The 27388-nt window shown below is 43.9% G+C and overlaps 3 protein-coding genes across 23 annotated transcripts in view; 2 read left to right on the top strand and 1 right to left on the bottom strand.

Annotated features, from left to right (window-relative positions):
* Window positions 1-811: 811 nt before the first annotated feature.
* On the bottom strand, window positions 812-14870 carry FAM217B (family with sequence similarity 217 member B). 6 transcript variants are annotated; one of them, XR_008701594.1, is made up of 6 exons: window positions 14773-14870; window positions 13854-14613; window positions 11640-11758; window positions 7622-7733; window positions 7429-7514; window positions 812-986 (listed from the first exon to the last, which is right to left on the bottom strand). XR_008701594.1 is itself a non-coding variant. In XM_055544557.1 (5 exons), exon 5 carries the CDS (start codon window positions 5385-5387, stop codon window positions 4236-4238), a length of 1152 nt encoding a protein of 383 aa, XP_055400532.1. In that variant the 5' UTR covers window positions 5388-5391; window positions 7429-7514; window positions 7622-7733; window positions 11640-11758; window positions 14773-14833; the 3' UTR covers window positions 1106-4235. The 6 variants fall into 6 exon arrangements, 5 of the variants coding, with proteins under 5 accessions (XP_055400532.1, XP_055400531.1, XP_055400533.1 ...); XM_055544557.1 differs by lacking the exons at window positions 812-986; window positions 13854-14613 and adding an exon at window positions 1106-5391 and having other exon boundaries at window positions 14773-14833; XM_055544556.1 differs by lacking the exons at window positions 812-986; window positions 14773-14870 and adding an exon at window positions 1106-5391 and having other exon boundaries at window positions 13854-13963.
* Window positions 9446-12872, top strand: PPP1R3D (protein phosphatase 1 regulatory subunit 3D). The gene has a single exon (XM_055544561.1). It carries the CDS (start codon window positions 9825-9827, stop codon window positions 10722-10724), a length of 900 nt encoding a protein of 299 aa, XP_055400536.1. The 5' UTR covers window positions 9446-9824; the 3' UTR covers window positions 10725-12872.
* Window positions 14385-27388, top strand: part of SYCP2 (synaptonemal complex protein 2) — a 79764-nt gene continuing 66760 nt past the window's right edge. For 5 of the 16 annotated variants that reach the window (XM_055544533.1, XM_055544545.1, XM_055544544.1 and 2 more), the window contains exons 1-3: window positions 14925-15065; window positions 26030-26085; window positions 26975-27118. In XM_055544533.1, coding sequence (XP_055400508.1) covers window positions 26062-26085; window positions 26975-27118 — 168 coding nt within the window. In that variant the 5' untranslated portion in view covers window positions 14925-15065; window positions 26030-26061. Of the gene's footprint in view, window positions 14511-14923; window positions 15066-15244; window positions 15341-15502; window positions 15524-25792; window positions 25936-26029; window positions 26086-26974; window positions 27119-27388 lie in introns of those variants that run through there. The other 11 variants (XM_055544553.1, XM_055544555.1, XM_055544534.1 and 8 more) reach the window with 10 other exon arrangements.

The following is a 27388-nucleotide window of genomic DNA, read 5'->3' on the forward strand; positions in this document are numbered from 1 at the left end:
AATCTTTCATTTGATCAGAAAGCATCACAGAATCAAGTCAATGCTGCCTGAAAAGGATTAGTCGCCACCTTGTGGATAAGAAAATCACCACATCCAAAAATAATCTGCCATTTTATGCACAAACTAATGATGTGAAACCTCCAGCATGGTTCAAACTATCAAACAGTTATTTGTAAACCCCCTGTTAAAAACGAGACAGCAGACCCCAAATGAGTCGCTTATGCTAAGCCCCACTTCACCCAACTGAGACTGACCGTTTCGGCTCTCCTGAAAAAGAACCGTAAGCCAGTCCATCAGGAATAGCCTAGTCAGGCAAGTCATCTGCCTGGTTGCCCCTTGCCATCCTGGCCCCTGAAGGAAGGTGACCTTGCCACAACCAATCTTCTCTTTGCTGGTATAACTTTCTTGTCCGGTCCCTTCTGCTTGTAAAGGTTCCATTTTGTGCAGCCCCTCCCTCACAGCTCCTTTCTGTCTGCTAGGCTGGATGCTGTCAATCCATTAATCACAGGATAAAGCCAACAGGATTTAAATTTACTCAGTGAACTTGTTTTTTAACACCCCCAAAATTATTCTTTTTAAACTGCTACTGTCTGGCAGACCCAAAAGAGGGCACCTCATTGTCAGAGTGAATTTAGAAAGAGGACCAAAAAGGTTTTCAGAATGTTTACAGCAGTAGCTGCTCACAATTGCTATTTCCTAACCTGGGGACCCCCTCAAAAGACACACGGCTCGTTTCTGGACATGTACATTAAAATGCAATTTACTTCTAACATATTAATTTTATTGAATTTCCATCTGTGTCCCTAACCACCCTTGGGGATAATAAGAGGGACTCAGGAAAGGTGCAGCCAGGAATCTTCCTCAGATGCGTCTAGTCCTGTTGTCATGTCTGCTGCTCAGAATTAAGAAAGTAATTGGGACAGAATTTCCCCCTCAGCAGATTTCTGAACTAATCACGGAGAACGAAGACAAACTCTGAAATAGAACTGCATAAAAAGTAAATCAAAACCATACCAGAAAAATCCACATAGTGTTTTCCCGATGTTCAATTGATCTCAAGGAAGGAAAAAGCCCGGATTCACAAAAACCTTTGTGTATTGTTTTATTATATACAAAACCAAGCATATAATAATTACATAGCAAATAACAAACATGCTGCATTTTGAATGGTGCTCTGTACATGTTCATGAATAAATAATAAATACTGCTTATTACCTTGAAATACAGTACCAAGAAATTTAATTTTTGTTTTACTACTCTTGTAAATGAGCACAAAGGAAAGAGGAAATAGGTGATATTTAAACATGAATGGTAGAAATTCTTCTCTCTGGAAACTAACCAAATAGGCCCAAGAACCACTACACAGGAGTGATACCCTCTCCCCCCATCTTTTTTGTCATAGGTTGCCAATCCCATGCTATCCCAGTTAAGTTACAAACTTTCAGTTTGTAGTTGTTAAGGAGAAATAGTCCCAACCTAAACAATTGTAGCTAATATTGATATATTTTTGTAGTTCACTTTTGCAGTTTTTACAACTTTTCCCCCTGATTCCAAGCCTGCAACAATTCTTAGCACTTTTTCTAAACTTTGGAGTTGTTTCTTTTTTTGCTACCATTGTATTGGTTTCTTTAATTGATTTAAATGCAACATGTATGTAAACAACTGCACAGAAATGACAGGCACTACTTAGGAATACAGTGACTCATGTCACAAGATTCCATGGCTTCGATCTCATGGACTGAATGAGTTCATGACTCAACTCTGTAATGTGGTCTGCTCAAGTGGCAAGATTTTTATCTGCAGCATTTAGTGCATTAAAATGTGCACACCAGAAATCATAGAAGTGTGCTTCTGCTCTGTAATGAACCTACATTCCTTAGGAGCTCTGAGCCAATCACAATTACCAACCAGAGGCAAAAAAGTAAACAAGCAAAGCCACTTTTTCAGGCTTTTCAAACTGTCCTAACGTGACATTATAACTATGCTTCCGAATTAAGCAACCAAGTCAAAGAGCAAGGAACAAATGTAACATCCGAGATGTTAACTCAACATTTCTTAATCAGCTCAGACATACATGAGGCCAGGAAAGGTGAATCATGTCACCGTCCAGATCTGCTGCACAGGTGTGCTACTGCGAGAGGCAGCAGCTCAGCAGAAACCCTGGGTTTCTATTAGGATTAATATCAGGATCATATACGTGTGTGTAACATGCTTACAGAGATTTATTGGCCCTGAAACTTCATACAGAGTTGAATGAACATCTAGCAGAAAAAGAAATCATGAGTGGGGTGTAGACAGGACTCGCCTATCAGTGCTCATAGAAGCAGGGCCGTTGAAGGACATGTAGGGGAATGCTCAGGAACCACAGGAAGGAAAAGTTATCAATAACACTATGTTTTCAAAATACCATACTTACACTGAGTACAAATGTTACAGTATAATTGTGAACCACAGAACTGATGCTGGCCAGATATACATCTTTTGTTCATTTATAAAAAGGCCTTAATCTTAAAAAAAGATCTTAATCTTACTGTAACCAGTGCTTTCTCCAGTAGGGCAGTGTGAGGAAGAAAGAATATAAGAGGGAATCGGGAAATAAAGTCTTAAAAGAAAAGGACTACCATCAACATTTTTGTTGTTTAATACAATTAAGATCAGATTTTCATATGGCATCTTAATATTCAATTTTGGCCTATTATTTTAATTATGTATAAATGCATCCTGTCTTTATGGTAACTTAAACAATGACTTGGATGACACTGAATTGCTGGGTGAAAAGTCTGCCAGTTGGTAAATATTTTCAAATGAAATGTGCCAAGTTTTTCATTTGCCCCAAAGATTAAAAACAAACATATATATAAAGAAAACTAGAAGAATTGTTTGAAGGAATAAAATCAGCTATAGTCATTAAAACATACTGTACATCAAGAATTGTCAACCAAAGGTTTTAAAGATTTCTACAATAATATCAAGAGCAATCTCCTCACACAACCATAGGGACAAGTAGATGTGACTTCAGTTCAGTTCAGTTGCTCAGTTGTGTCCAACTCTTTGCCACCCCATGGACTGCAGCACACCAGGCTTCCCTGTCCATCACCAACTCCCGGAGCTTGCTCAAACTCATGTCCATCGAGTCAGTGATGCCATCCAACCATCTCATTCTCTGTCATCCCCTTCTCCTCCTGCCTTCTATCTTTGTGACTTAACAGCAATTAAATAAGAAGCATTTAGGAAGCTCAGGAAGCCACAGGGCCATGTAAGGATGTGAAGACATTCATTCAGTAACTTTAGTCATGCTCCCCCCATGAGATTATAAAGCAAAATTATAAAGTCCCGCTCTTGCAAATGAGGACAGATTATCATTTTACAACAGAGAGGGGCCAGGTCCCAAATCAGGAATGTAATAAGGGTTCCACTCAAAGTGGTTCCGTGTGTATGTCTGATTATAGGCCCTGCGTTTGCAAACTCTAAATAGTGGTTTACCCTTTAAAAAGAGGTAAAAAGGTTTACCTCTTCAGAGACGCCACCTGCCAGGAATTCCAGGTGTCAACATTTCATTCTTCCTCCCACCACTTGCTAACAACCACGCTTAGACCCACCAACCTCCACCGGGATGAAGTCTGCATGCTGACAGAATACAAAAAATTGACTTCACACCACCTCTAAAAGGCCTTCTTAAAAACAAAACAAAACCCATGTTAGGGAAAGCGCATGAAAGCCCTAGATTCTACTGTCTCCCAAGAGCAGGAAACTTAGTGATAAATGACTTTGCTCAAAATAGATGCTGTTGAGGAAGGGCCCAAGCTTCCCCTGGGTGAAACAGCTAGAACTTTTGTTTGAATCCTTTAGGGCCAGGGCGCAGAGAGCCCTGTCTCAGATACTCAGGATTCTCTACTGTTTGAAGCCGTACCCACTAACTCACATATGCTGTGGCTGAGATTTCAGAAGTGGAGTTCACTCAAGTCCCTCTAGAGAGCAGTGGTTTTATTTCTTTCTGTGGCACAGACTTTGGCTGATGTTTACCTCAAGTTTGCCTAAGACTGTCAACACAAAGTATGATTACCTAAAGACTTCTTTTTTTGAAAACAACCCTGTGTGGCTGGGGTGGAGGTGAGGGTGGGTGAACTGTCCACCCCTTCAGTAAACCTGAAGTCTCTTACAATTCACTGGAGGGGAACTTTTGGAAGAGCTTTAATACTGAGTCATCTGCAGGTTCTTCCAACTCATCATCTCAGTTATTTCTTGAATTTATACGTATTTTGCTTTCCTCCATTCGTTTTGAGCTTTTTCTCGCTGGATATTGTGGCATGAGCACAGTTACTCACGTTTCCCTTCTTCTTAAGACCTATGTGTGCTGGTGCCCGGGCAGCCCTGCAGCCGTCTGCGGGATCCAGGATCATGGCTGGCGGCCGGGATGCACGGGGGTTCCCATTGCTCTCGATCTTGGGGCCACCGTCCCCACAGGATAAGTCCCAGGGCTGCAGCCTGGGGCTCTTGTTGGATTTCTTTTTCTTCTTCTCTGTCTGCACCTCCAGGGTTTGCTTCTGAGAACATAATCGGCTACTGCTCAGCACATCAAGAGGTCTGGGGGAAGCCTCACCAGTGTAACAGAATGGATGGACTTCCTTGCAGAGCGTGTCTTTCTTTCGTGAAAGGCCTGACTTCAGAGGCCCTTCCTGGTGAGGCCTGGACAGAGCGCTGGGCATCAGCTTGCTTCTCCCAGGGCTCTTCAGGGCCCCCGAGGTCCCAGGGGCAGTGGGAGGCCTCCCTTTGGCCACCTTGCCTTTCTCGCACTGGATGGTCTGGATTTGCAGCCACTCGAGCTGGACGAGCCTGTCGATGTACTTGCCCAGGAGCCCCCCGGTTTTGGGCACAGCCTCTGTCCTGCGCTCGGAGTGCAGGAGCATGGCCATGTCCCGCAGGTCCCAGGAGTTGCATGGGGGTGGGAGGAAGTCGGGGTAACAGTATTCAGGCCAGGTGGGGCCCTGCCCTAGGTGCAGATCGAAGTGAACCGGGTCAATCTCTTCCGCTCGAAGGTGAAGATCAGGAGGCGTGAGGGGGGATGGGGGGATGGCGATCCTTTCTGAATCAGAGAGGTCACTGGCACTGTCCTCCTCCTCCGCATCTTCTTTGATGATTTTCATGGACTCAAAGTCCAGAAACAGCTTATTCCCTGAGAGCCCGTGATACCTGGGGCCGAGGCGGCTCCTTTCGGGGTTTCCTTCTGGGGAAATGCTTTCCTTCAGCTTATCCTCAGTTGGTTGGGGGACACCTCCTCTGAGACTGCTTTTCAGCTGGGAGGAAATGTGGGGGACTTGGGGTTTACTCTGTCTTTTTCTGGAATTCTTGGGATGTTGTACTTTAGTCCGAGATGGGCCTGCATTCATATTGCTGCGAGAAATACAATTGCAATTCTTAGTCCATGTGACACAAACTGGCCTTCTGATGATTTTAAGAAAGTAATCAAAAGAAGCCTCTAGTTGTACACTTCAGGTATGACAACAGGTTAGAATATGTGAGGCCTCTAAACTCGCAAATTACAGGACAGTTTTCCACCTGATACTCTATTTAGGAAATAATATTAATATAAAGCAGGTGCCAGAAGTAAATGCATGGATTCATTTTGCATCAAATATTAGCTTTTAAGAAAAACACTAACATTTCATAAAGTACTTATATTATCATCTTAAACCCATTGTGTGTACTTTGAAAAATATCTCTTGCAGAACACTCAGTCTGTTGTTAATGATGAGCAATGTTTAATAACACAAACAAGTAAAATCCACACCTTTCTTTTATATGCCTAGTTTAAATTAAATGTAGACAGGATGTAAAATACACATTTTACAGAACTTAATTGCTGGTTGGTGGTAACTCTGAGCCAGCAAATATCCTAAGGAAAACTGCAGCATATACAACCTACACCTTAAGCCAAAATCTTATGAAAGTGTCAGAATATCTCCAAATAGAAAACACACTAGGGAAAACAGTGTTTAGAGGGATAGGAATAAAATCACACAATGCCTTATAACACAATATAAATTTTTTAAAAGGCTTAAATGCTACTTTTTTTCTTTAAAATTTTATCATTTTTAAAAATTGAAGTATAGTTGATTTTCACTGCTGTGTTAGTTTTTGGTGCACAACCAGGTGATTCAGTTATACACACATATACATTCTTTATTTTTAAATATTCTTTTCCACTATGGTTTATCCTGAGATATTTTTGAACACAGCTCCCCATGCTCTGCAGTAGGGCCTTGTTAATACTGCCCTTTGAATGGTGGGGAGGCAGATCTCATGAGTACTGTACACATTACTAGCAGGGCAACTGATTCTTCCTCTAATTTATTTCTGAGGTAGCATCTCATATCAGAGGTGAAAATATTTTCTTTTCAACTTATTTACCAAGAACAGTGCACTTTACCAAGATGAATAATACTCAGCAACATCAGTCTGGTGTGGTTTAAAAAAAAAAAAAAAGATGGTAAACATGCTTTGTGGAAACGTCAGAGGTTCATTTGCTGGAGGTCTCCACCATAATAAGCGATTACTTGAAAATGTGCCACCTCTTAATAAACATGGAGGAGGTTAAATCATTGCCAGCAGCATAACATGTGTTCAATAAATGTTGAAAAAAATGGATAAAGTTATTGCCATGATTTAGAACTCATAACCAACATTGTTAAAACTTTTCTTTACCTCTAGCTGTCTATGTGCATCCATAAAAGTTATTACTAGTATCCTTTTTATAGAAAAGGAAACAAACATAGAAAGATGATTACCCAAAATTGTGGATTCTTCTAACAGTGCAAGAATTATGACCTCCTAGAATTTTTACCAAATGCTGCTGCTGCTGCTGCTGCGAAGTCGCTTCAGTCGTGTCCGACTCTGTGCGACCCCATAGACAGCAGCCCACCAGGCTCCCCCGTCCCTGAGATTCTCCAGGCAAGAACACTGGAGTGGGTTGCCATTTCCTTCTCCACCAGTTCTATGCTGCTGCTGCTGCTGCTGCTGCTGCTGCGTCGCTCCAGTCGTGTCCGACTCTGTGTGACCCCAGAGACGGCAGCCCACCAGGAGCCTCTGTCTCTGGGATTCTCCAAGCAAGAACACTGGAGTGGGTTGCCATTTCCTTCTCCAATGCATGAAAGTGAAAAGTAAAAGCGAAGTCGCTCAGTTGTGTCCAACTCTTAGCGACCCCATGGACTGCAGCCCACCAGGCTCCCCCATCCACAGGACTTTCCAGGCAAGAGTACTGGAGTGGGGCGCCTAACTAGTAATGTTTAAAACCATTTCTGTCAGACAAGAAATATAGTGTATATACTTAGGTCTACAGACATATTTTTCTCCCAACCACACATATCAATCTGGAGAACTGAGCTACTGCTCCCTTCGCAAGATAAAGTAATTACATGAAAAACTATTTACCTGGTTTTCTGATAAGATTCATTTACCCTATTCCCTTTCTTGAAACAGTCACATGGCTGATCATCATTTAGGGTTGGATAGACTGTCTAAAAAGAAAGACATACAGTTAATAAATACCCTAAACACACACACACACAAGAAACGTGAAAAACCAGAACAAATCTAAATGAGATTTTACTTAAGTTTACATTACCTTTTCTGTAGTGCTCGAAATATTCTTGCTCAATCTGTTGGAAGATGCCGACAGCAGGGGAAGTGACTTCTTTCCTCCTCTAATATTCGGGCAGGGTGCCTTACCACCGGAACTAGAAGCAACAGAACAGTGTTGGTAAGTACCAACTGCAAACACCCTATCACCCTTATCATGTTGCTTTTCATTTTTTTGTTCTTAAATATTCAAATTGTATAAAAAGTTTCAATGGGGGAATATTGCCTTCTATTTATGGTTTAATCTATTTTTGTTTTTCACAGTGGGTATTAGATACAAGATCACACTACTATAAATGGATTTCATCTCTCTCCCCGTACACACACACACAATCTCCTTGGAAATAATTTGTTGAGGACATCTGTGGGACTAATTAAGTTTGGCTGTTACTCCAAAGTTCCTGTGTCCATTCTCATTCATTCCTTCCTTCCACAAATAGAGTGCCTAGAAAACAGCAGGGTTAGATACCTATCCTACTCTCATGGAGCTTGAACTCTATTGGAAAGGCCCCCTTTCAGGCCTCCTGCCTTCACTATCACATCAGTCCATGAAAAATTTATCAGTATAATACATATCACGCAGTGTTCTCTCTCTGTGACATTTTGTTGACTGGTACCACCCAAGGCTGCTTCTCCCCTCTTGAGTGGCCTACTAAAAGTGCCCCATTCGAATGTGAATCTTCTTTCTTCCATAAAATCCCCTGCCTCTGAAAAACTGGAAGAGTTGGGATTATACATTTTTATTTCCTTCCTAAAACTCTGCTCTGTTATTTTTCAAAATAAGCATGTATGCCATTTTGGTCCGTGTAAGTATGATGAGAAGGAAAATCACATGCAGACCCTTACAATGAATGAATGAGACCATAATCAACCGCTCTTTTTGTTTCAGATGTAGAAAACGTTCTTCACCAACCCCCTTCTTTAGTCTGGTTTTCCTGTTGCATTGTCCCTCTGGATTGTACAAGAACACTCTAGAACTCTCTAGAAAGTGCACTCCCATCTTTTCCACTTCATTTCACCTGGCAAGCTTTATACCCTGGGCTGTGCTGTTTTCTGGACAAAGTTACTGAGAGAGAAGAGGTGACAGCCTGCAGGGTCCCTAAGGATGCAGAAAGCAAGCTCTGGTTTCCCTGAAGGTTCGGGAACAAAGCTAAAAGTCTGGATTCTGCCTACAAAAACGGGTCCCAAGTGCCAGAGGCTGCTTAAGGGCAGCCTTATCATTTGTCACAGGGTCTTAACACTTGTTCTCATATCTTCCTCTCCTCCGGTTTGGAGCCTCTCTGGAGACAGCAATAGCAGCAGCGCCGCCCCATCCCCACCCCCCAGGGACAGGGCCAGCGGTCCCCGCGGCAAAGCATTGTGGGTGATGCGGGGACACGACGCTTCGCGTCTACGCAGCCAGGCTCCCACGGTCTGGCCTACGGTCCGTGTTGCAACGCAAACGTCCAGAGAGCTGGCTACCCTCGAGGCTTAAAATGAGCCGGGGACCGGCTCCTGGGCAGGCCGAGTGGCGCGCCCCTCCCCCGCCCGCATTAGCCCAGAAATCCGGTGACCGCAGCGTGCACGCTCCGGGTCCTCCGCGCGAGCAGACGCCCATCTGGGACCGATTCGCGCGCCGGCCGGCCGGACGCAGACAGACACTGACCAGACCTGTTTCGCGGCCGCGGAGGACACGTGACGCGGGGCCGGGCGGGAAGCAGACGGCTGCGATGGGCGGCGGGAGTCCGCGCCGGCCGCGTCACGAGGGGCGGGGCGGAGGCTCGCCGGGAAGTTGCTCCGACAAGTCGCGGCCGGGTGAGTAACGCGCGGCCGGGAAGGGGCCACTGGGCGGGGCCGCTGGGCGGACACCGCCTTCCCCGCACCCGGAGGAAACCCAAGGCCGCCGCCGCCGCACCCTGCGCTCCGCTGCGGCCTCGAGGAGCGTCCGCGCGAGCAAGCGTTTGTCCTGGAAACCAGCTTTTTTTTTTTTTCCTGCCCAAAGCAGAAAACCAGGGGGAGGACTCGAGGGACCAGGTGGCGGACGTGGGGAGCGCGCAGGCGGCCTGCTGCGTCCTCTGCAGGCGGCGGTTCCAGCGGACCCTCCCCAGGGTCGCTGAGCACGTCCCGGGACACCAAAGGAGCGGACGCAGGGTCGGGAGGGAGGCCGCCCTTAGGTTCCGCCTCCTCATCTCTCGACAGTCGGCCGGGCCATGTCCGGAGGCCCGGGCTCGGCGGTCCTCCCCGCCACCGTTGGGTTCCGGAAGCCCGCTCCGCGGAGCCTCAGCTGCCTCTCTGACCTGGACGGCGGCGCGGCCCTGGAGCCGCGGCCCTGCCGGCCCCCGGGGAGTCCGGGCAGCGCGCCGCCGCCGCCGCCCGCGCCGTCCGGCTGCGACCCCCACCTACGGCCCATCATCCTGCGGCGGGCGCGCTCGCTGCCCAGCTCGCCGGAGCGCCGCCAGAAGGGCGCGGGCGCTCCGGGCGCTGCGTGCCGACCCGGCTGCAGCCGGCAGCACCGCGTGCGCTTCGCTGACGCGCTGGGCCTGGAGCTGGCGCAGGTCAAGGTGTTTAATGCGGGCGACGACCCGTCCGTGCCGCTGCACGTGCTGTCGCGACTCGCCATCAACTCGGACCTGTGCTGCAGCAGCCAGGACCTGGAGTTCACTCTGCAATGCCTTGTGCCCGACTTCCCGCCGCCCGTCGAGGCCCCGGACTTCGGCGAGCGCCTGGGGCGCCAGCTCGTGTGCCTGGAGCGCGTCACTTGCTCGGACCTGGGCATCAGCGGCACGGTGCGCGTGCGCAACGTGGCCTTCGAGAAGCAGGTGGCGGTGCGCTACACCTTCTCGGACTGGCGCAGCGCGCACGAAGTGGCGGCGCGGTGGCGCGGGCCGGCAGGCTCCGGGGGCTCCGAGGACGTCTTCGCCTTCGGCTTCCCGGTGCCGCCCTTCCTGCTGGAGCTCGGCTCCCGCGTGCACTTCGCGCTGCGCTACCGTGTTGCCGGAGCCGAGCACTGGGACAACAACGACGGCCGCGACTACAGTCTCACGTGCCGCAACCACGCACTGCACATGCCGCGCGGGGAGTGCGAGGAGAGCTGGATCCACTTTATCTGACCTTCCTGGTGGGGCTCGCGCGTCTGGGAGGTGGCCCTGCCTCACACCCGACCCCCAAGCCGGGGCCGTCGGACCTCGCTTCCCGCAGCTGCAAGGTGTGCTCGCTGTGGCCCGCCTATGCTGTCTTTTACTTGAAACGTCTGGCTCACTTGGTCTAAACCGTGGCCTCCAATGCCAGAAGGCTGGGCTGTGTCATGTGCTGGGTGGGGTGCTGGGTGAGTAGATGCACCAGGGAGTTGGCCCTATGAAGAAGGCCCAGGCAGGTGGTTTTGGAAAGGCCTGCACCCTGCGCTGGGAAAGCCTGTGGCTTTTGCATGTGTCCTGATCGCGTCTCTGTGAATATAGCTCTTATTTATCATCACTGCGATGTTGAAACCTTTTACCCTTAGCCGGTGCCTTCTTGGGAACATTCTGAATTCAATAAGCTAAAAAAAAAAGTCATTCTTGTGTTTGTGCCCACTGTAAACCGAATGTATATGCTGTGACCCCCATCATGGTCCCTTGAAGCATTCCTGCCCTGCGACAAGGAAAACCTGAAGTCATATTTGCATGCCAATGTCTGTAGGCTTCTAACAGCCGGGAAACTATTAATAGGCCAAGAAATTGATGCCTCTTCGGTCATCATACAGTCATTCCTGGGAGTTCAGGCTGCCCCATTAGGCTGTGTGTCTCCTCCATCAGCAACTGCCAAGAAGGAAAACACTTAGAACTTTTAGTTTGCAAAACAGCCCCTTCTGCAGTGTTTCTTTGCACTTTATGTATTTTATTGTACATGTTTGATAATTGTGTATCTGCACTTTATCAGGCCACTGTTTAGGTTTGAGCTACCTAAGTATTTAAAGAAATTCTGCCTTAAGTTATTTCAGTTTTTAGGCAACTCTGTGGAATTTGGGCAACAATGCCCTTTGCAGTTACCTTTTTGACGGTTATGGTGACTCTCTTGATGTCTTTTTAAATGTCCAGGGTTCCAGCAGTTATCATTCAGAAGTCACATTATCAAGTGGAACTAGCAGGTATTTTCAGCAACAACAAGACTGGAGGAAAAACAATACACGAATATTTATACATTTTAATTGTTTTAAGCTGTATTTGTATATGCCTGGTTTTATCAACTAACCTGCCAACTTTCATCTTTGTGCCTTCAGATAGATAACTTTGTAACCTTGTCTGGACTTGTTTTCCAATTTTAAAATGTTAAATGCTTTTTTTTTTTAACTTTCCAACCAAGAATTCAAGGCCATTGTCTCCTGCAGAGTGCCACAACAACTTAAAACTCTCAGCAAGGGGCTATTTCTCTTGGTGCTGGTGGTGGTCTGACAGCAGGTGCTAACACAGAGGTGTGAAAACCCAGCTAAGGTGGACGTGGTCTCCAACTTGGGAAGCTGGTTTCCAAGAGCTGAAGCCAGTGTGATAAATCTTGTGATAGCTGTCACCATTGAATTAACTCTAAATATTTGAATGCTTGTTACCGTTTGTCAAATAAGTATGCAAAGGATGCATTTTGCCTTTTAACCAATTTTTTTTATAATGGCAACTTCAGTGTTTTAAAAAAATCCAGCAACAAGGATGGCTTTCTTTGGTACTGGTCTAAGAATATGGAACTCTGATTTAAAACATTGTGACTGAATTGAACAATCACTGGCGGTTAGCACTATGTACCCCCATTGACATGCAAGAGGCAAAGAAGCCTGGTCGCATTTCCAAGCCCATGAGGGCCTCGGCCACTATGCCCTGGATCCTAGCCCAGTATGCAAAGCAGTTGTCTAGGGTGTTCAAATATGAGCAAGAGCTGGCAAATATATTGCTATGTAAAGGCACGTGGAGAATCTTATAATCTGGGTAAAGGTCATTTGCCCAAAAAGGTGTGGTCACAGAGTATGTAGTAAATGTTATATCTTCAATATTAAGAGAACCTCCATGTGCCTTTGAATTAAAAACTTTAAAGCTTAAATATACCTGCCTAGTTAATAAAGAAGCTTTGGGACAGCTTAAGGAGATTTTCAGGCCTGAAAACACAGTGACATAGCCTGGATATTCAAGTTTTGTTGTAACCTGTGCAGTTGTTGGGTCTCTCCAAACATATTTTAATTCCTGCCATTTAAGATGACTTCACCTAAGCCTCACTATTAAAGTATATGTGCACAAGTTGTTGAAGTGTGTTTTTCTTGTGGCCTGATTAGTGTGAAACAAGGCTTTAGAAATGTGTTGATTAAGACATTTCACATGTCTTATCCTTCCTAGAATGCTGTCACATTTAGTATCTTGCCAATATAAATAAATGCATTTTATGATGGCACCTGGGCTTCAGCAGCACAGTCGTGTATGTCTTTGAGAAACTGAGATGCATCCTTTTATGCCAGGTCAGTATTACATACGAAGAAAGCTCTAGGAAAACACAGGGGATGGAATAGTTATTGTACTTCATCTTACTGCTTATTGAAGCCCATGGAGGAATAACTACTGTGTATCTTCACCACCCCCAGCCATGGTGACTGTCACTCAATTACAGAGCTTTGAACACAGGGAAAGGAAACCAACTTATGTCTTCTCTTATTTGCTGGCCTACAATGGTGCTGTATTTGATGCCATTTAATCCTGAAAACTGCACTACCTGGTAGATCAGTTCAGTTCAGTCGCTGAGTCGTGTCCGACTCTCCAACCCCATGAATCCCAGCAAGGCAGGCCTCCCTGTCCATCACCAACTCCTGGATATACCTGGTAGATAATAGCCCCATTTCTCAGCTGAAAAGAATGAAGCTCAGAAAGATTTCAGAGAAGGCAATGGCACCCCACTCCAGTACTCTTGCCTGGAGAATCCCACGGATGGAGGAGCCTGGTAGGCTGCAGTCCATGGGGTGCCTGAGGGTCGGACACGACTGAGCGACTTCACTTTCACTTTTCACTTTCATGCATTGGAGGAGGAAATGGCAACCCACTCCAGTGTTCTTGCCTGGAGAATCCCAGGGCCGGGGGAGCCTGGTGGGCTGCCGTCTATGGGGTCGCACAGAGTCGGACACGACTGAAGCAACTTAGCAGCAGCAGCAGCAGCAGAGAGATTTAAGTAATTCACCTAAAGCTCCACTGCTGGTAAGTAGCAAGGTTAGCATTCAAACCCACTGCAAAACCCACCTTCTCTCTGCCATTTGAGAAGACTCTCCCAGTAAGTTTGTTAAATTTAATTGAACGTCCATTCGGATTATGACTGATAAGGTTTTCCATCTAACATAATCTAAAGACCTATTTAAAAACAAGTCAAATGAAATTAAATCAGTGATATTTTCTTCCATATGGTAGTGACGTTTACGACATAATCCCTTGGATTTTCTTTACAATAAAAAGGGCTCTAAACGTTTTTCTTCTACTAAAAAGTGGCAAGGTGAGGAGTCACTTTTTAATTTTTGACCTGCTTGTCTGCTGTAATTTGTGAATTCCCTGCCTAATTTACACCACAATCATCCATTGCTTTTATCATTTAAACTGATAATTTAAATTGAAATATTCTAAAATCCCTGGGGAAACACTTGATTCGCTCAGTGCCAAGCCTCAATGCTCTGTCCCCTAGGGGTCGGGGATTCAAGCTAGCGAGAGCACTCATTCACAGAACCTGCTTCTAGGAAACCCGCGCACGGCCTGGGCGGGGGGCGGGGCCGGGGCGAGGTGGGCGTAGCCTGGAGGGCGGGGCGGAGCGCGGTGGTCGGTGGAGGCTGATCAGGAGTGGTTCTGCTGCCCTCTGCTGGCCCTCAGCGTGGGCCTCTTTCAGGGAACTTTAACCACGCGTCCCCTCAGGTTCGTCTAGGGCCCTCGTGTCTCTGCGGTCCCGTCCAGCCTTCCCGGATAGGTGTGGGGAGCCCGGCGGTCTCCGGCGCTTTTGGTCCTTCAGGTTCACGTTCTGCGGGGAGGGCAGGCCCGGTCGACCCCTCCAGCGCGTCCACACCGCGGGAGGGAAGAGAGAGCAGAGGAAGGACGCTGGCGCCTCCCCTCGCGGCGAGGCCGCTGGGCGAGCGGGGTCAGGGGTCGGGGTCTGGCCTGCGTGCGGCCTCCCACTTACCTGAAGCCCCGAGCCGCTCCCACCTCGGCGCTCCCTTTCCGGCCTTAGGAGGTGCCTGCGCGGGTGCGAGGGGCGGGGCCTGTCCGGCGGCAGCGCTGATTGGACGTGGTGCCGAACCGCACGCGAAGCCGATTGGACGGGCGCTTCCCGCCCTCCCTTGGCCGCCTGAGGCGCAGAGGCGGTAACGGAGGCTCGGGGACTCGACGCCGGGTTGCAGCGAATCTAGGAGATCCACGCGGAGGCCTCTTCCAGCCGACAGATTGAGCTGGGTGCCCGGGAGGGCTTCCTTGACGGTGGGGCGCGTTAGGGGAGAGTTGCGGCGTCCGCCGGGCCTCCAGGGGCGGCGGAACTAGCAAACGGCCTCCTAACCGTTGAGGCGGAGCCGTTGAGGAAATGGCCGCAGTGGCGCAGCCAGGGGTGGGGGTGGGGTCGGCCTCTGGCGGGGCGTCGGGTAGGTGGTGAGGGCCACGCGTCAACGAGTCTCGGGGAGTGTGGTCGTGAGGGGCCGGCGGTGGCCTGGACCGCGCTGGTCTTGCTCGGGCAGCTGGTGTCCTGGACGGGGATGGAGGTCAGGGGCGGGGTGCCGCGCGGGCCCGCGGGCCCGGGGATGACCGCGAACGCGAGCACTGATCAGAATCAGAATATTGATGGTGACGAGAGTGGAGACGCTCGCGGGTCGGAGTTTCGGAACGGGCGCGGAAGCCGAGACTCTGGCCCCCTCCCGCCCCCACTGCTTAGCTTCTGGGACGATGTAAATGCGCTCAGGGGTGGGGGGTGGGTGGGGGTGTGTGTGTGTGTGTGTGTGTGTACTGCCTCGCGGTAGCAGTGCACACACGTGTTTCCCCTCCCCCCGTCCCGCACCCATTCTTCGCGAGTGTGTTCTCCGTGTCCCCCCCTCTCCGGAGTGGGGTCGTGAAGTCCACGGTACCAGCAGAAGGGTGATGAGATGAGTCTGTGTGTTACGGTCTGGGGGTCACGGGCGATGCCATTTTGCAGCTGTTGGTGAAATAGCTTGTGTAACACTTGAGTCGTGTTGGGAAGAGTCCGGATTCACGTTCAAAACTGTTAGTTTGCTCTGGTGGCTGAGGGGACTGTTCCATTGAGTTTGGGGAGGAAATGTGTGCCTCTGACAAGTTGTTGAGTGTTTTTTTAAACCTTAACCCTTTTATCGGCCTGCATATACACATTCATCCTGTAAGGCTTGCCTGTAACGCCAAACCTGCTTAGTTGACGCCCCCGCCCTCCCACACACACACGCACGCAGACTCTTGAAAAATTATTATTCCGTGCTAGGTCTCCTAGATCGTTCTGTTGTTCCTTGTTCTAGTGAATAGAACTTCAGAGCAATTTAAAGATATTTAAAATTGTTTACTCGTGATGGTAGAAAGAAGTGTATCGCTTTACCCTCGACTCAGCCTTTCCTCTCAGCTGCAAGTGTTTGTCATGTTTAATGGCTAGTACCCAATTTGGGGCTCTGTTAAAGTCAATTTGCATTCAGCCTTGGAAGGGAGGGAGGAGTTAACTGGATTGTTGAATTCAGTTTCCTTACTTAAAAAATCTTCCTGTGTAGATACTAATTAATTTTCCTTCCCCTTGAATGGTTTTTTGAACAAAAGTAGACTGGGAACTAAACCATCTCTTTAGCTTTGTGTGCCTCTTGGCCATAAGTAATTCCTCTGTGTTGTATTTCATGTCTCAGAGTACTTTGTAAATTACGTGTAAATTCGAATTCACATTGTTGTGGTTGTGATGCTGAAAAGTGTAAAATAATAGGCAGGTCTGCCCCAACAATTGCTGACAGTAGGGGAAAAGTACAAATAGAGCCCCTGAAATATTTTAAGTATTTAAACTTTTTAATTACATTTTCAAATTGTGAAATAAAATGTTCTAGTCTTTAGTTTCAGACAGATACCTTCATTGCAACAAAACAGAAAAATGTGTATGAAGCTCTTATTTTTGAGTGTTGGCAAAAATATCAAAGATACTTGAATGCATTTATTATGGATATATGATGGACTGAATTTTTTGAGAAGTATAATGACCTGTATAATTCATGAATTAGTATATATTTCACAAACTTTCATTTTAGTAAAATCAATAAATCAAGATTTTTACTGTGTTGTATTGACAGTATGATTGAAGGATTAAAACAACATGTAATTTTGTTCAAAATGTACTAATTTGAGTATATTTTCACCAAAAACATGATGTAAGTGTAAAAAATAGTGCAGTATTAAAATTTTCTTATAACTAAGGTAAATACAAATTATTAATGAACATTAATCATAATTTCTTCTAATAGCACTGATATTTTTAATAAATCTTATTAAATATTTTTCTTAAAAGTCACTATTCTTGTGTTTGCCCCCTGACTGTGCATAGTCCATATCATGTTCATGCAGTTTTCCAGATTTATGTAGAAACAAATTAAACAATAATGGGTTGCTTAGAAATACAAAATGTTTCTCTGGCACCATGTGCAACTGTTGCAAACACTGTGCACTTAGTTGCTAGGACTTCCAGAGCCACAAGTTAGAAAACAAAGAGAAGCAAGAAAATGGACCTTTGGCACGATTAGGAAGCAGCTTTTCCTTATGCAAGAATCAACTAGTTTTGCTCTACCAGAGAAAGAATTTGACAGTTGACTGATGTCTTTTTCTCTTACCTGAGCACTTGGGCTGCTCAGGTTTTATCTCCTTTCTGAAGCAGGGACTAAAATGTCAGTATCAGCACAACCTGCAGTCTTCTCTGCATTGTTTCAGCTTCTCCCTCACCCCCACCCCAAGTCCCTTAAACTTATTGTTATGTAAGATTTCGAACATACAGAATAAACAGACTAATGTAATTAACTGCAGTCCCTTCCTTTAATTTTTATTTTTATAATATTTATTTATTTTTGTCTGCACTAGGTCTTCTGCTGCTGTGTAGACTTTGTCCAGTTGCCATGCTCAGGCTTCTCATTGCAGTGGCTTCTCTTGTTGCAGAGCACTGGCCCTAGGGTGCATGAGGACTCAGTGCTTGTGGCTCACGAGCTTAGTTGTCCTTCAGCATGTGGAATCTTCCCAGACTAGGGGTTGAACCTGTATCCCCTGAATTGGCAGGCAGATTCATAAGCCCTGAACCACCAGGGAAGTCCTATCCCCTTCTATTAAAGACATAGGCAAGGGGAGTGTTTCTTGGGGGCTTCAAGGGTATGAGTTGTGAGAGTGAATGTGTTCATGGTTATAGAACTTGCTGGGTCAGTACTGAGTACTGGATTCTGAGTAAATAAGAATCCTTAATCCTCTCTTAAATAGAGAGTCCTTAATGAAATTTGTGTGTGTGAGAGAGAGACAATGATACACAAAAAGTTCGAATCTATTACTTTTTATGCTTTGTGCTTTTTATTTCAGATTTTTTCACCATTCAAAGTCATAGAGATCCTCCTGAGTTTCCTTCTAATGGTTTTTAAACATTTTGATTTTAGTAAATTCATTGTTTATTTTGTGAATGATGAATGGGGGAGGCAAGGGCCTAATTTTATTTTTTATATTTTGAGTTAGTTTTCCCAATGTCATTTTGGGCATTTGGGGTATTTATTGACTTTTACATTTATTATTAGCAAAACCTTCTTACTCATATATGAAGTTCAAATATACGCTTGGATATGCATTTGGATTCTCTTGGTTATTGATCCATTTGTTTATTTCCTATTTTTAGTATGGTTTTTTTTTGTAATTGTGACTTTGTAATGTATTTTGATAGCAAAGAGGATGATTCTTCCATTTATTTTTAAATAGTACTTTTGTTCATAGAATTCTAGCTTGCCGTTTTTCTTTAAGAACTTTTTAGTTTCTTTCCTTGTAGTGTTCTTGTCTGGCTTTGGTATCAGAATAAGCCTGGCTAATGAAATAAGTTTGGAAGTATTCCTTTCTCTTCTGTTTTTTTGGAAGAGTTTGATGGTAGAATTCACTGGCGAAGCGGTCTGGTCCTGGACCTTTCTTTTTTTTGGCTGTGCCGGGTCTTGATTACTATGAGGGCTTTTCTCTAGTTGCAGTGAGTGGGGGCTACTCTGTAGTTGCGGTGCACAGGCTTCTCGTTGTGGTGGCGTCTCTTATTGCTGAGCATGGGCTCTAGGGCACACAGGTTCAGTAGTTGCAGTGTGAGGGCTCAATAAGTGTGGTTCCCAGGCTCTAGAGTTCAGGCTTGATAGTTGTGACACATGGGCTTTGTTGCTCCGTGGCATGTGGGATCTTCCCAGGCTAGGGATTGAGCCCTGGTCTCCTGCCTTGACAAATGGATTCTTTACCACTGAGTCACCAGGGAAGCCCCCTGGACGTCTCTTGTTGGGAGGTTTTCAATTACTGATTCAATTTCTTTACTAATAATTGATCTGTTCAGATTGTTTCTTCATAACTCAGTCTTGACAGGTTGTATGTATTTCTTATTGGTTCCATTTTTTTCTAGGTTATTCAGTTTGTGGTCCAAAAAGATGCTTGATGTGGTTTCAGCCTTCTTAAATTTATTAAGATTTGTTTTATGGCCTAATATATGATCTATCCTGGAGAGTATTCTATGTGTGCTTGAGATGAATGTGTGTTCTACTGCTGTTCTACAGGCATTCCATATAGGTCTGTTAGATCCGTCTATCTAATGTGTAGTTGAAGTCCAATCTTAGAGCACTTTGAAGAAGTTATTATTCTGTCTTCTGGCTTTCATAGTTTCTGTCGGTCAGCTACTAGTCTTATTGATGCTGCTTAAAAATAACCTTTTTACTCTCTGACAGCAATTTGTTTTTTTATTTTGAACTTTGATTTTTAGCAGTTTTCTGTGTTACCCCAGGTTTGGTTTTTTTTTTTTTTTTCCTTTGCTGGGATTCATGGGGTTTTTTGAATCTATTGTTTGATGCATTTTGTTGGTTTGGGGAATCTGTCAGTCATCATATCTTAGGTATTGATTCTGTCACATTCACAATCTTTCCTGGATTTATAGTTACACATACATGGGGCTTAATAACTTATCCTGTGTTCTTGATCTGACTTCTGATTCTTGCCATCCCCCCCACCCCCGCCATATTTTTGTCTCTGCTTCATTCTGGATATATTCTTCTGGTACCACTTCATTTCTCAAACTTTTACTTCATCTCTGTCTAATTTGCTATTAAAACTATCCATTTTATTCTTTCTTAATAATCTTGTTATTGACTATTTTTGTTTCTAGAATTATTTGGTCTTTTGTTCAGATTTCCCTGGACTTCCTTATCTCCCACCCCAGTTTCCAGTTCTCTGCCACCATTCTCAGTCTTACAATCATTATGTACATAGTACTCAGTTATTTTGAAGTATTTTTTCTGATAACTAACAACTGGAGGTCCTGTGGGTCTCTCTTTTGGCCAGTTCTTTCACCTTTTAATTAATTCATCCAAGTCTATGAATTGCACTTTAAGTATTAGTTGCATCCTATAAATCTTTGTATCCTTTAGGTTTTTGTATGTTAATGTTTTCTTAGTCACTTAAACATTTTGTCACTTCTGTTTTTTAATATCCCATGGACTATTCAAATATATGTGTTTAAGTTTCTGAATAGATAGGAAGTTTGAAGCTGCCTTTGCAGCTGATTTCTAAATTTATTGCATTGTGAAAACATAATCTGTTATGTTTATTCTTTTGCATGCATTGTGTTTTGTTTTTGCTGTGGTGACTTAAGATTTTCTCTTTTATTCTTATTCAGAAATGTCCTTACAATGTGTCTAGACGTAATTTTTCTTATTTATCTTGAATTTCATGGAATCTTACAATTTGTGGATGTTTGTGTTTGTTTGGGGAATGTTCTTAGCTATTATTCAACTGTTGCCATCCCTCTGTTCTTTTTTGTTTTAAAATTTTTCTAGGTTTCTTAAAGAATAGATATTGGGATGTATGCATCTGTTCTTCTTATCTCAACTTTTTATTCTATACTTCCTTTGTGATATTCGATGGTACCCTCCACTTGGTCTTTTTATTCCAAGGAATGTTCCCTCCTGAAGCTTTCAGGCCTGTGGTGATAGTGGTAGTGGTGAATGCTCAGGGTTCTCTAGCCTATGCTGTTCCCGTTATGGTTCCTTATTAATCTCCCTGTTGGTTGCTGACCTCCAATACTTACTTCTTACCTCCATAATTGCATTACTACAGGCTAAATTTTCATTCTCTGTGATGGCCTGGGGAGAATGAGAAAGAGAGTGAAGCCAGGTAGAAAATAGGGACACTCCTTCTTGGGAAGTGGGAAAGCAAACTGTGGGTCCCTGCATTTCCAGTATTTTACAGGCAAAATGGTAAAACAACTGCCCACTATTTAGAGATCTTGGAATCATTGCTGGTATTCTGGAATTCCCAGAAAGCCACAGACCTAGAATCACCCATTTAGTATTTAAGCTACAATAGACAAAACTAGATGGGGCAAGACCACAGTAGGCCCTGGATAGACTTGTATGGAGCGTCTGGACACTAGCTACTTATTTGCAAAGACTGGTAATTTCTTGGTAATTTCACTTTCCTCACAACAGCCCAAACCTACCTTTCACTGATCCCTAGTTTTGGACCCTACCTACCTACATTTTAGTGTGAATTTACTTTTAAAAGGTTAAATAAATATAAATTGCAAATAAAACTGAAGTTTCCCTTCAACAAATAGCTGATCACAGTTTTGTGCAACTCTCTATTCTTTTTCCTCAATAAGCTGACAAATAGTCAAACTGTCCTAAGTGGTGTAAGTGAATGTCTCTATATACACACAGGTGGATGCACGCAATTGTGTGTATACTTAAATTGTACCTAGAGATAATTGTAAATAATATAAAATTTCTTTTTTCATGTAAGTGGCATTACGCTGTATTTATCATCGGGCAGCATGTTTTTTAATCACTAAAACTGTTTGCAGATATCTAAAATTCGGGTTTATTGTGTTCACAAAATTGATTATTATATGCCACATTATATTTATTCATTCCTTGCCCCCTCTCCCATTCCCAGCATTGGTCTAGGTGCTTTTGAGTTTTCCCACTCAGAATGATGCCAGAGAATATTCAAACTATCGCACAATTGCACTCATCTCACATGCTAGCAAAGTAATGCTCAAAATTCTCCAAGCCAGGCTTCAACAGTACATGGACCATGAACTTCCAGATGTTCAAGCTTATTTAGAATAGGAGAGTAACCAGAGATCAAGTTGCCAACATCCGCTGGCTCATCGGAAAAGTAAGAGAGTTCCAGAAAACATCTAACTCTGCTTTATCGACTATGCCAAAGCCTTTGACTGTGTGAATCACAACAAATTGGACAATTCTTAAAGAGATGGGAATACCAGGCCACCTGTACCTGCCTCCTGAGAAATCTGTATGCAGGTCAAGAAGCAACAGTTAGAACCTGGATCAACAGACTGGTTCCAAATTGGGAAAGGAGTACATCAAGGCTGTATATTGTCACCCAGCTATATGCAAAGTACATCATGCAGAATGCCGGGATGGATGAAGCATAAGCTGGAATCAAGATTTCCGGGAAAAATATCAATAACTTCAGATATGCAGATGATACCACCCTTATGCAGAAAGCGAAGAGGAACTAAAGAGCCTTTTGATGAAAGTGAAAGAGAAGAGTGAAAAAGTTGGCTTAAAACTAAATATTCAGAAAACTAAGATCACAGCATCCGGTCGCATCACTTCATGGCAAATAGATGGGGAAACAATGGAAAGAGTGAGAGACTTTATTTTTGGGGGGCTCCAAAATCACTGCAGATGGAGACTGCAGCCATGAAATTAAAAGACCCTTGCTCCTTGGAAGAAAATCAATGACAAACCTAGACAGCATATTAAAAAGTAGAGACATTACTTTGCCAACAAGGATCTGTCTAGTCAAAGCTGTGGTTTTTTCCAGTAGTCATGTATGGATGTGAGAGTTGGACTATAAAGAAAGCAAGCACCAAAGAATTGATGCTTTTGAAGTGTGGTATTGAGAAGACTCTTGAGAGTCCCTTGGACTGTAAGGAGATTAAACCAGTCAATCTTTTAGGAAATCAGTCCTGAATATTGCTTGGAAGCACTGATGCTGAAGCTTCAACTCCAATACTTTGGCCCCTGGATTTGAAGAACAGACTCATTGGAAAAGACCCTAATGCTGGGAAAGATTGAAGGCAGGAGGAGAAGGGGATGACAGAGGATGAGATGGTTGGATGGCATCACTGTCTCAATGAACATGAGTTTGAGTAAGCTCCGGGAGTTGGTGATGGACAGGGAAGCCTGGTGTGCTGCAGTCCATGGAATCGCAAAGCATCAGACACAACTGAGTGAAGTGAACTCAAAACAATGCTGCAAAAACGTGTTTAAACTTGTCTCCTTATGCACGTGAAATAAATGTTTTTCTGGGGATCAGGTGTTTTTCCCCTCTAGAGTTAATCTTTGGAAATGCAGGAGATATTTTTATTATTTTTTTTTTTTACACATCCCTTTTTGTATGCCTATTATGTATGTTCTCATTGGCACTTAAATTTCTTTCCTGGCATGTCTGCTAGAAAGTAGGCTGACTAGTGTCTTTTGTGGTTTAAAGATAGACAGTCCTATATTCCTCTTGGTTTACTTAATTAACTGCCCTCTACATTGGATTTCTTGTGATTCTATTATAAACCTGTTCATGGTACTGATTAAAGTTGTTCTATTCATGATGTCTAGAAAAGATCTTTTCTAGATTGTTTTTATTTCTTTTCCTTTATAGGACTAACCTCCAAACCTCCAAGTTGCATTTGGAAATGTTAGATGCTTTTGTTAAGATGATGCTTAATGTAAGCATGTTGCTTCCTATAAGGGTGTTTGTTGCTTACTGTTTCCATTTTCCTTTGAAGGGAAAATGTGCTTAGATTATCTTTTCCTTCTTTCATTGCAGATTTGTATATTCTTGTATATACTATTCTTTGGCAATATACTTGCATATACTTCCCTTCTAAAATATTGTATTACTAGCTTAAATTTCTTTTTTGGGTGTTAGTTCTAAAAGGTCTTGTAGGTCTTCATAGAACCGTTCAACTTCAGCTTCTTTAGCGTTGCTGGTTGGGGCATAGACTTGGATTACTGTGATATTGAATGGTTTGCCTTGGAAACGAACAGAGATCATTCTGTCACTTTTGAGATTGCATCCAAGTACTGCATTTCAGACTCTTTTTGTTGACCATGATGGCTACTCCATTTCTTCTAAGGGATTCCTGCCCACAGTAGTAGATATAATGGTCATCTGAGTTAAATTCACCCATTCCAGTCCATTTTAGTTCACTGATTCCTAGAATGTCAATGTTCACTCTTGCCATCTCCTGTTTGACTACTTCCAATTTGCCTTGATTCATGGACCTGACATTCCAGGTTCCTATGCAGTATTGCTCTTTACAGCATCGGACCTTGCTTCTATCACCAGTCACATCCACAGCTGGGTATTCTTTTTGCTTTGGCTCCATCCCTTCATTCTTTCTGGAGTTATTTCTCCACTGATCTCCAGTAGCATATTGGGCACCTACTGACCTGGGGAGTTTCTCTTTCAGTATCCTATCATTTTGCCTTTTCATAGTGTTCATGGGGTTCTCAAGGCAAGAATCCTGAAGTGGTTTGCCATTCCCTTCTCCAGTGGACCACATTCTGTCAGATCTCTCCACCATGACCTGCCTGTCTTGGGTGGCCCCACAGGGCATGGCTTAGTTTCATTGAGTTAGACAAGGCTGTGGTCCTAGTGTGATTAGATTGACTAGTTTTCTGCGATTATGGTTTCAGTGTGTCTGCCCTCTGATGCCCTCTTGCAACACCTACCATCTTACTTGGGTTTCTCTTACCTTGGACATGGGGTATCTCTTCAAGGCTGCTCCAGCAAAGCGCAGCCACTGCTTCTTACCTTGGACGAGGGGTATCTCCTCACCGCCGCCCCTCCTGACCTTGAACTTGGAGTAGCTCCTCTAGGCCCTCCTGCGCCCACGCAGTCACCGCTCCTTGGACGTGGGGTTGCTCCTCTCGGCCACCACCTCTAATCTCCGGCATCGGGTAGCTCCTCCTGGCCGCCGCCCCTGGCCTTGGGCATGGGGTATCCTTTCGGCCATTCCTGCACCTTCACAGCCTGGCACTCTTGGCCACTGCCCCTGACCTCAGACGTGGGGTAGCTCCTCTTGGCCGCTGCTCCTGGGGCATGGGGTCCTCCCAGCTTCTGCCCCTGACCTCGGACGTGGGGTAGCTTCTCTCGGCCGCCTTGTGCGCCATCACAGCCTACCACGCCCATCACTTCATGGGAAATAGATGGGGAAACAGGGGAAACAGTGTCAGACTTTATTTTTGGGGGCTCCAAAATCACTACAGATGGTGACTGCAACCATGAAATTAAAAGACGCTTACTCCTTGGCAGGAAAGTTATGACCAACCTAGATAGCATATTCAAAAGCAGAGACATTACTTTGCCAACAAAGGTCCGTCTAGTCAAGGCTATGGTTTTTCCTGTGGTCATGTATGGATGTGAGAGTTGGACTGTGAAGAAGGCTGAGCGCCAAAGAATTGATGCTTTTGAACTGTGGTGTTGGAGAAGACTCTTGAGAGTCCCTTGGACTGCAAGGAGATCCAACCAGTCCATTCTGAAGGAGATCAGCCCTGGGATTTCTTTGGAAGGAATGATGCTAAAGCTGAAACTCCAGTACTTTGGCCACCTCATGCGAAGAGTTGACTCATTGGAAAAGACTCTGTTGCTGGGAGGGATTGGGGGCAGGAGAAAAGGGGACGACAGAGAATGAGATGGCTGGATGGCATCACCAACTCGATGGACGTGAGTTTGAGTGAACTCCAGGAGCTGGTGATGGACAGGGAGGCCTGGCGTGCTGCGATTCATGGGGTCTTAAAGAGTTGGACACGACTGAGCGACTGACCTGAACTGAGCTTAAATTTCATTTAGACATTAATTCAAGATTATTTTTCTTCCTGTTCCCAAAGTTGGAATCTTTGAGGGAGGTCCACATTTATATTCTTTCACTGACTAGTTTTGTTACCTTTTGGCAGGACTTTGACAGTTAAGTCATCTATCAAAAGACAAGGCTTAAATAAATGATCTTGAGGCTTCCTCCAGAAACTTCTTTGACAGAGTCAAATGAGTAATTTCATAAACAGTGAGGAACTTAAAGAGACAACATTTATTGCCTTTGGTATAAGCAGCAGTGCTTATTTATGTGTTTTAAGATTTTTAAACTGTAAACATATAGATTGCAAGACTCAGAAAGTATATGTTTTCTTTTATAGGTGTTTTGTTCAAGTTTTAAAGTTAAGTCAAAATGCCAATAAGACCAGATCTCCAGGTAGGTGGTCCTAGGCCAAAAGGAAGTATTTTAATTCCTAAAATCACTTTTTGTTTATTTATAGATATTAAATGCTATAGTTTTAGGAAAGATAAAACTTATTTGTTTCTATGAAACGGTCAAGAGTTAAATAATTTAAATAAAAATATTACCCTTTTATTTTTCAATAGATTTGTTTCCAGAAGCTTTAAGAATACAAAGTATTAAAGATTATTTATATATACCTTTTACATAGAAGTGAATTATGCATTGATTTATATATAACTTATGCCTGGATACTTTAGTGTTAAGGTTTAAAATTGTAAGATACTTAACATTTAGGTCAGTCATATTACTGTATGAAAATTCCTTGTTAATGAGGTGTACTTTAATAGCAGGAATGGCAGACTTTGTAAAGCTTATAAATATAGAATATAATAATAAATTATGTGTGCATGTAATGCTTAAGTTAGTTTGGTTGGTATAGCTGCTAAAGAAGTGCTTTTACCTTCTTTATGCCTTTTTTTTTTTTACTATTAATATTTAAACCTCATGAAGAAGTTGACAGATATGTTAGGGTTTTATCCATGGTATTAAGGGTTAGTTACTATAAAGCTGATTTTTATTTCTTTCATTAACAGGTTTTTGTTTTTAACTTAATGATGACTTTTCAATAAGAGATATGAAGTGGAAATTATTAAAATACATTTTTCCTATATAGATATTGTTGTCAAAGAAACTTAATCTCTAATTTTGTTACTCCAAATTTAATAGTGGACAGTTAAATAAATTGTTTTATAAGCTCTTGAGAATTTTCAAATGTGAAAGCAATTCTTAAATTACTTGATTCCATAAGGTGACTAATGTTGGTTTTGATTCAGTATATGTGGTATTTTCTATATTTCTTCAGCAGTTGGAAAAATGCATTGATGATGCTTTAAGGAAAAATGATTTTAAACCTTTGAAAACACTTCTACAAATTGATATTTGTGAAGATGTGAAGATTAAATGCAGCAAACAGTTTTTCCACAAGTTAGATGACCTTATGTGCCGGGTAAATACTCATTTTCGTTGAATGATTGTTACGGTTATTAGATAGCACTCTACTTTTTATGAGGAGATTCTCCATTGGAAGAAATGAATAAAGAGGCTTCAGCAGGCTCACTTGTATAAATAAATGCTTGTTTCACCACTTGCTTTTTTGTATTTGTTTGAGGAGTACCAAATAACATGTTGGACTGTTGTTTTGTAAGCAGTATATACAAAAATCATGTTTACATAGTGTTACCATTATTAACTTTATTTAAACCGGAGGAGAATAGGG

Source organism: Bubalus kerabau, chromosome 13 (genome assembly GCF_029407905.1).
Source record: "Bubalus kerabau isolate K-KA32 ecotype Philippines breed swamp buffalo chromosome 13, PCC_UOA_SB_1v2, whole genome shotgun sequence".
Taxonomy (NCBI): Eukaryota; Metazoa; Chordata; class Mammalia; order Artiodactyla; family Bovidae; genus Bubalus; species Bubalus kerabau.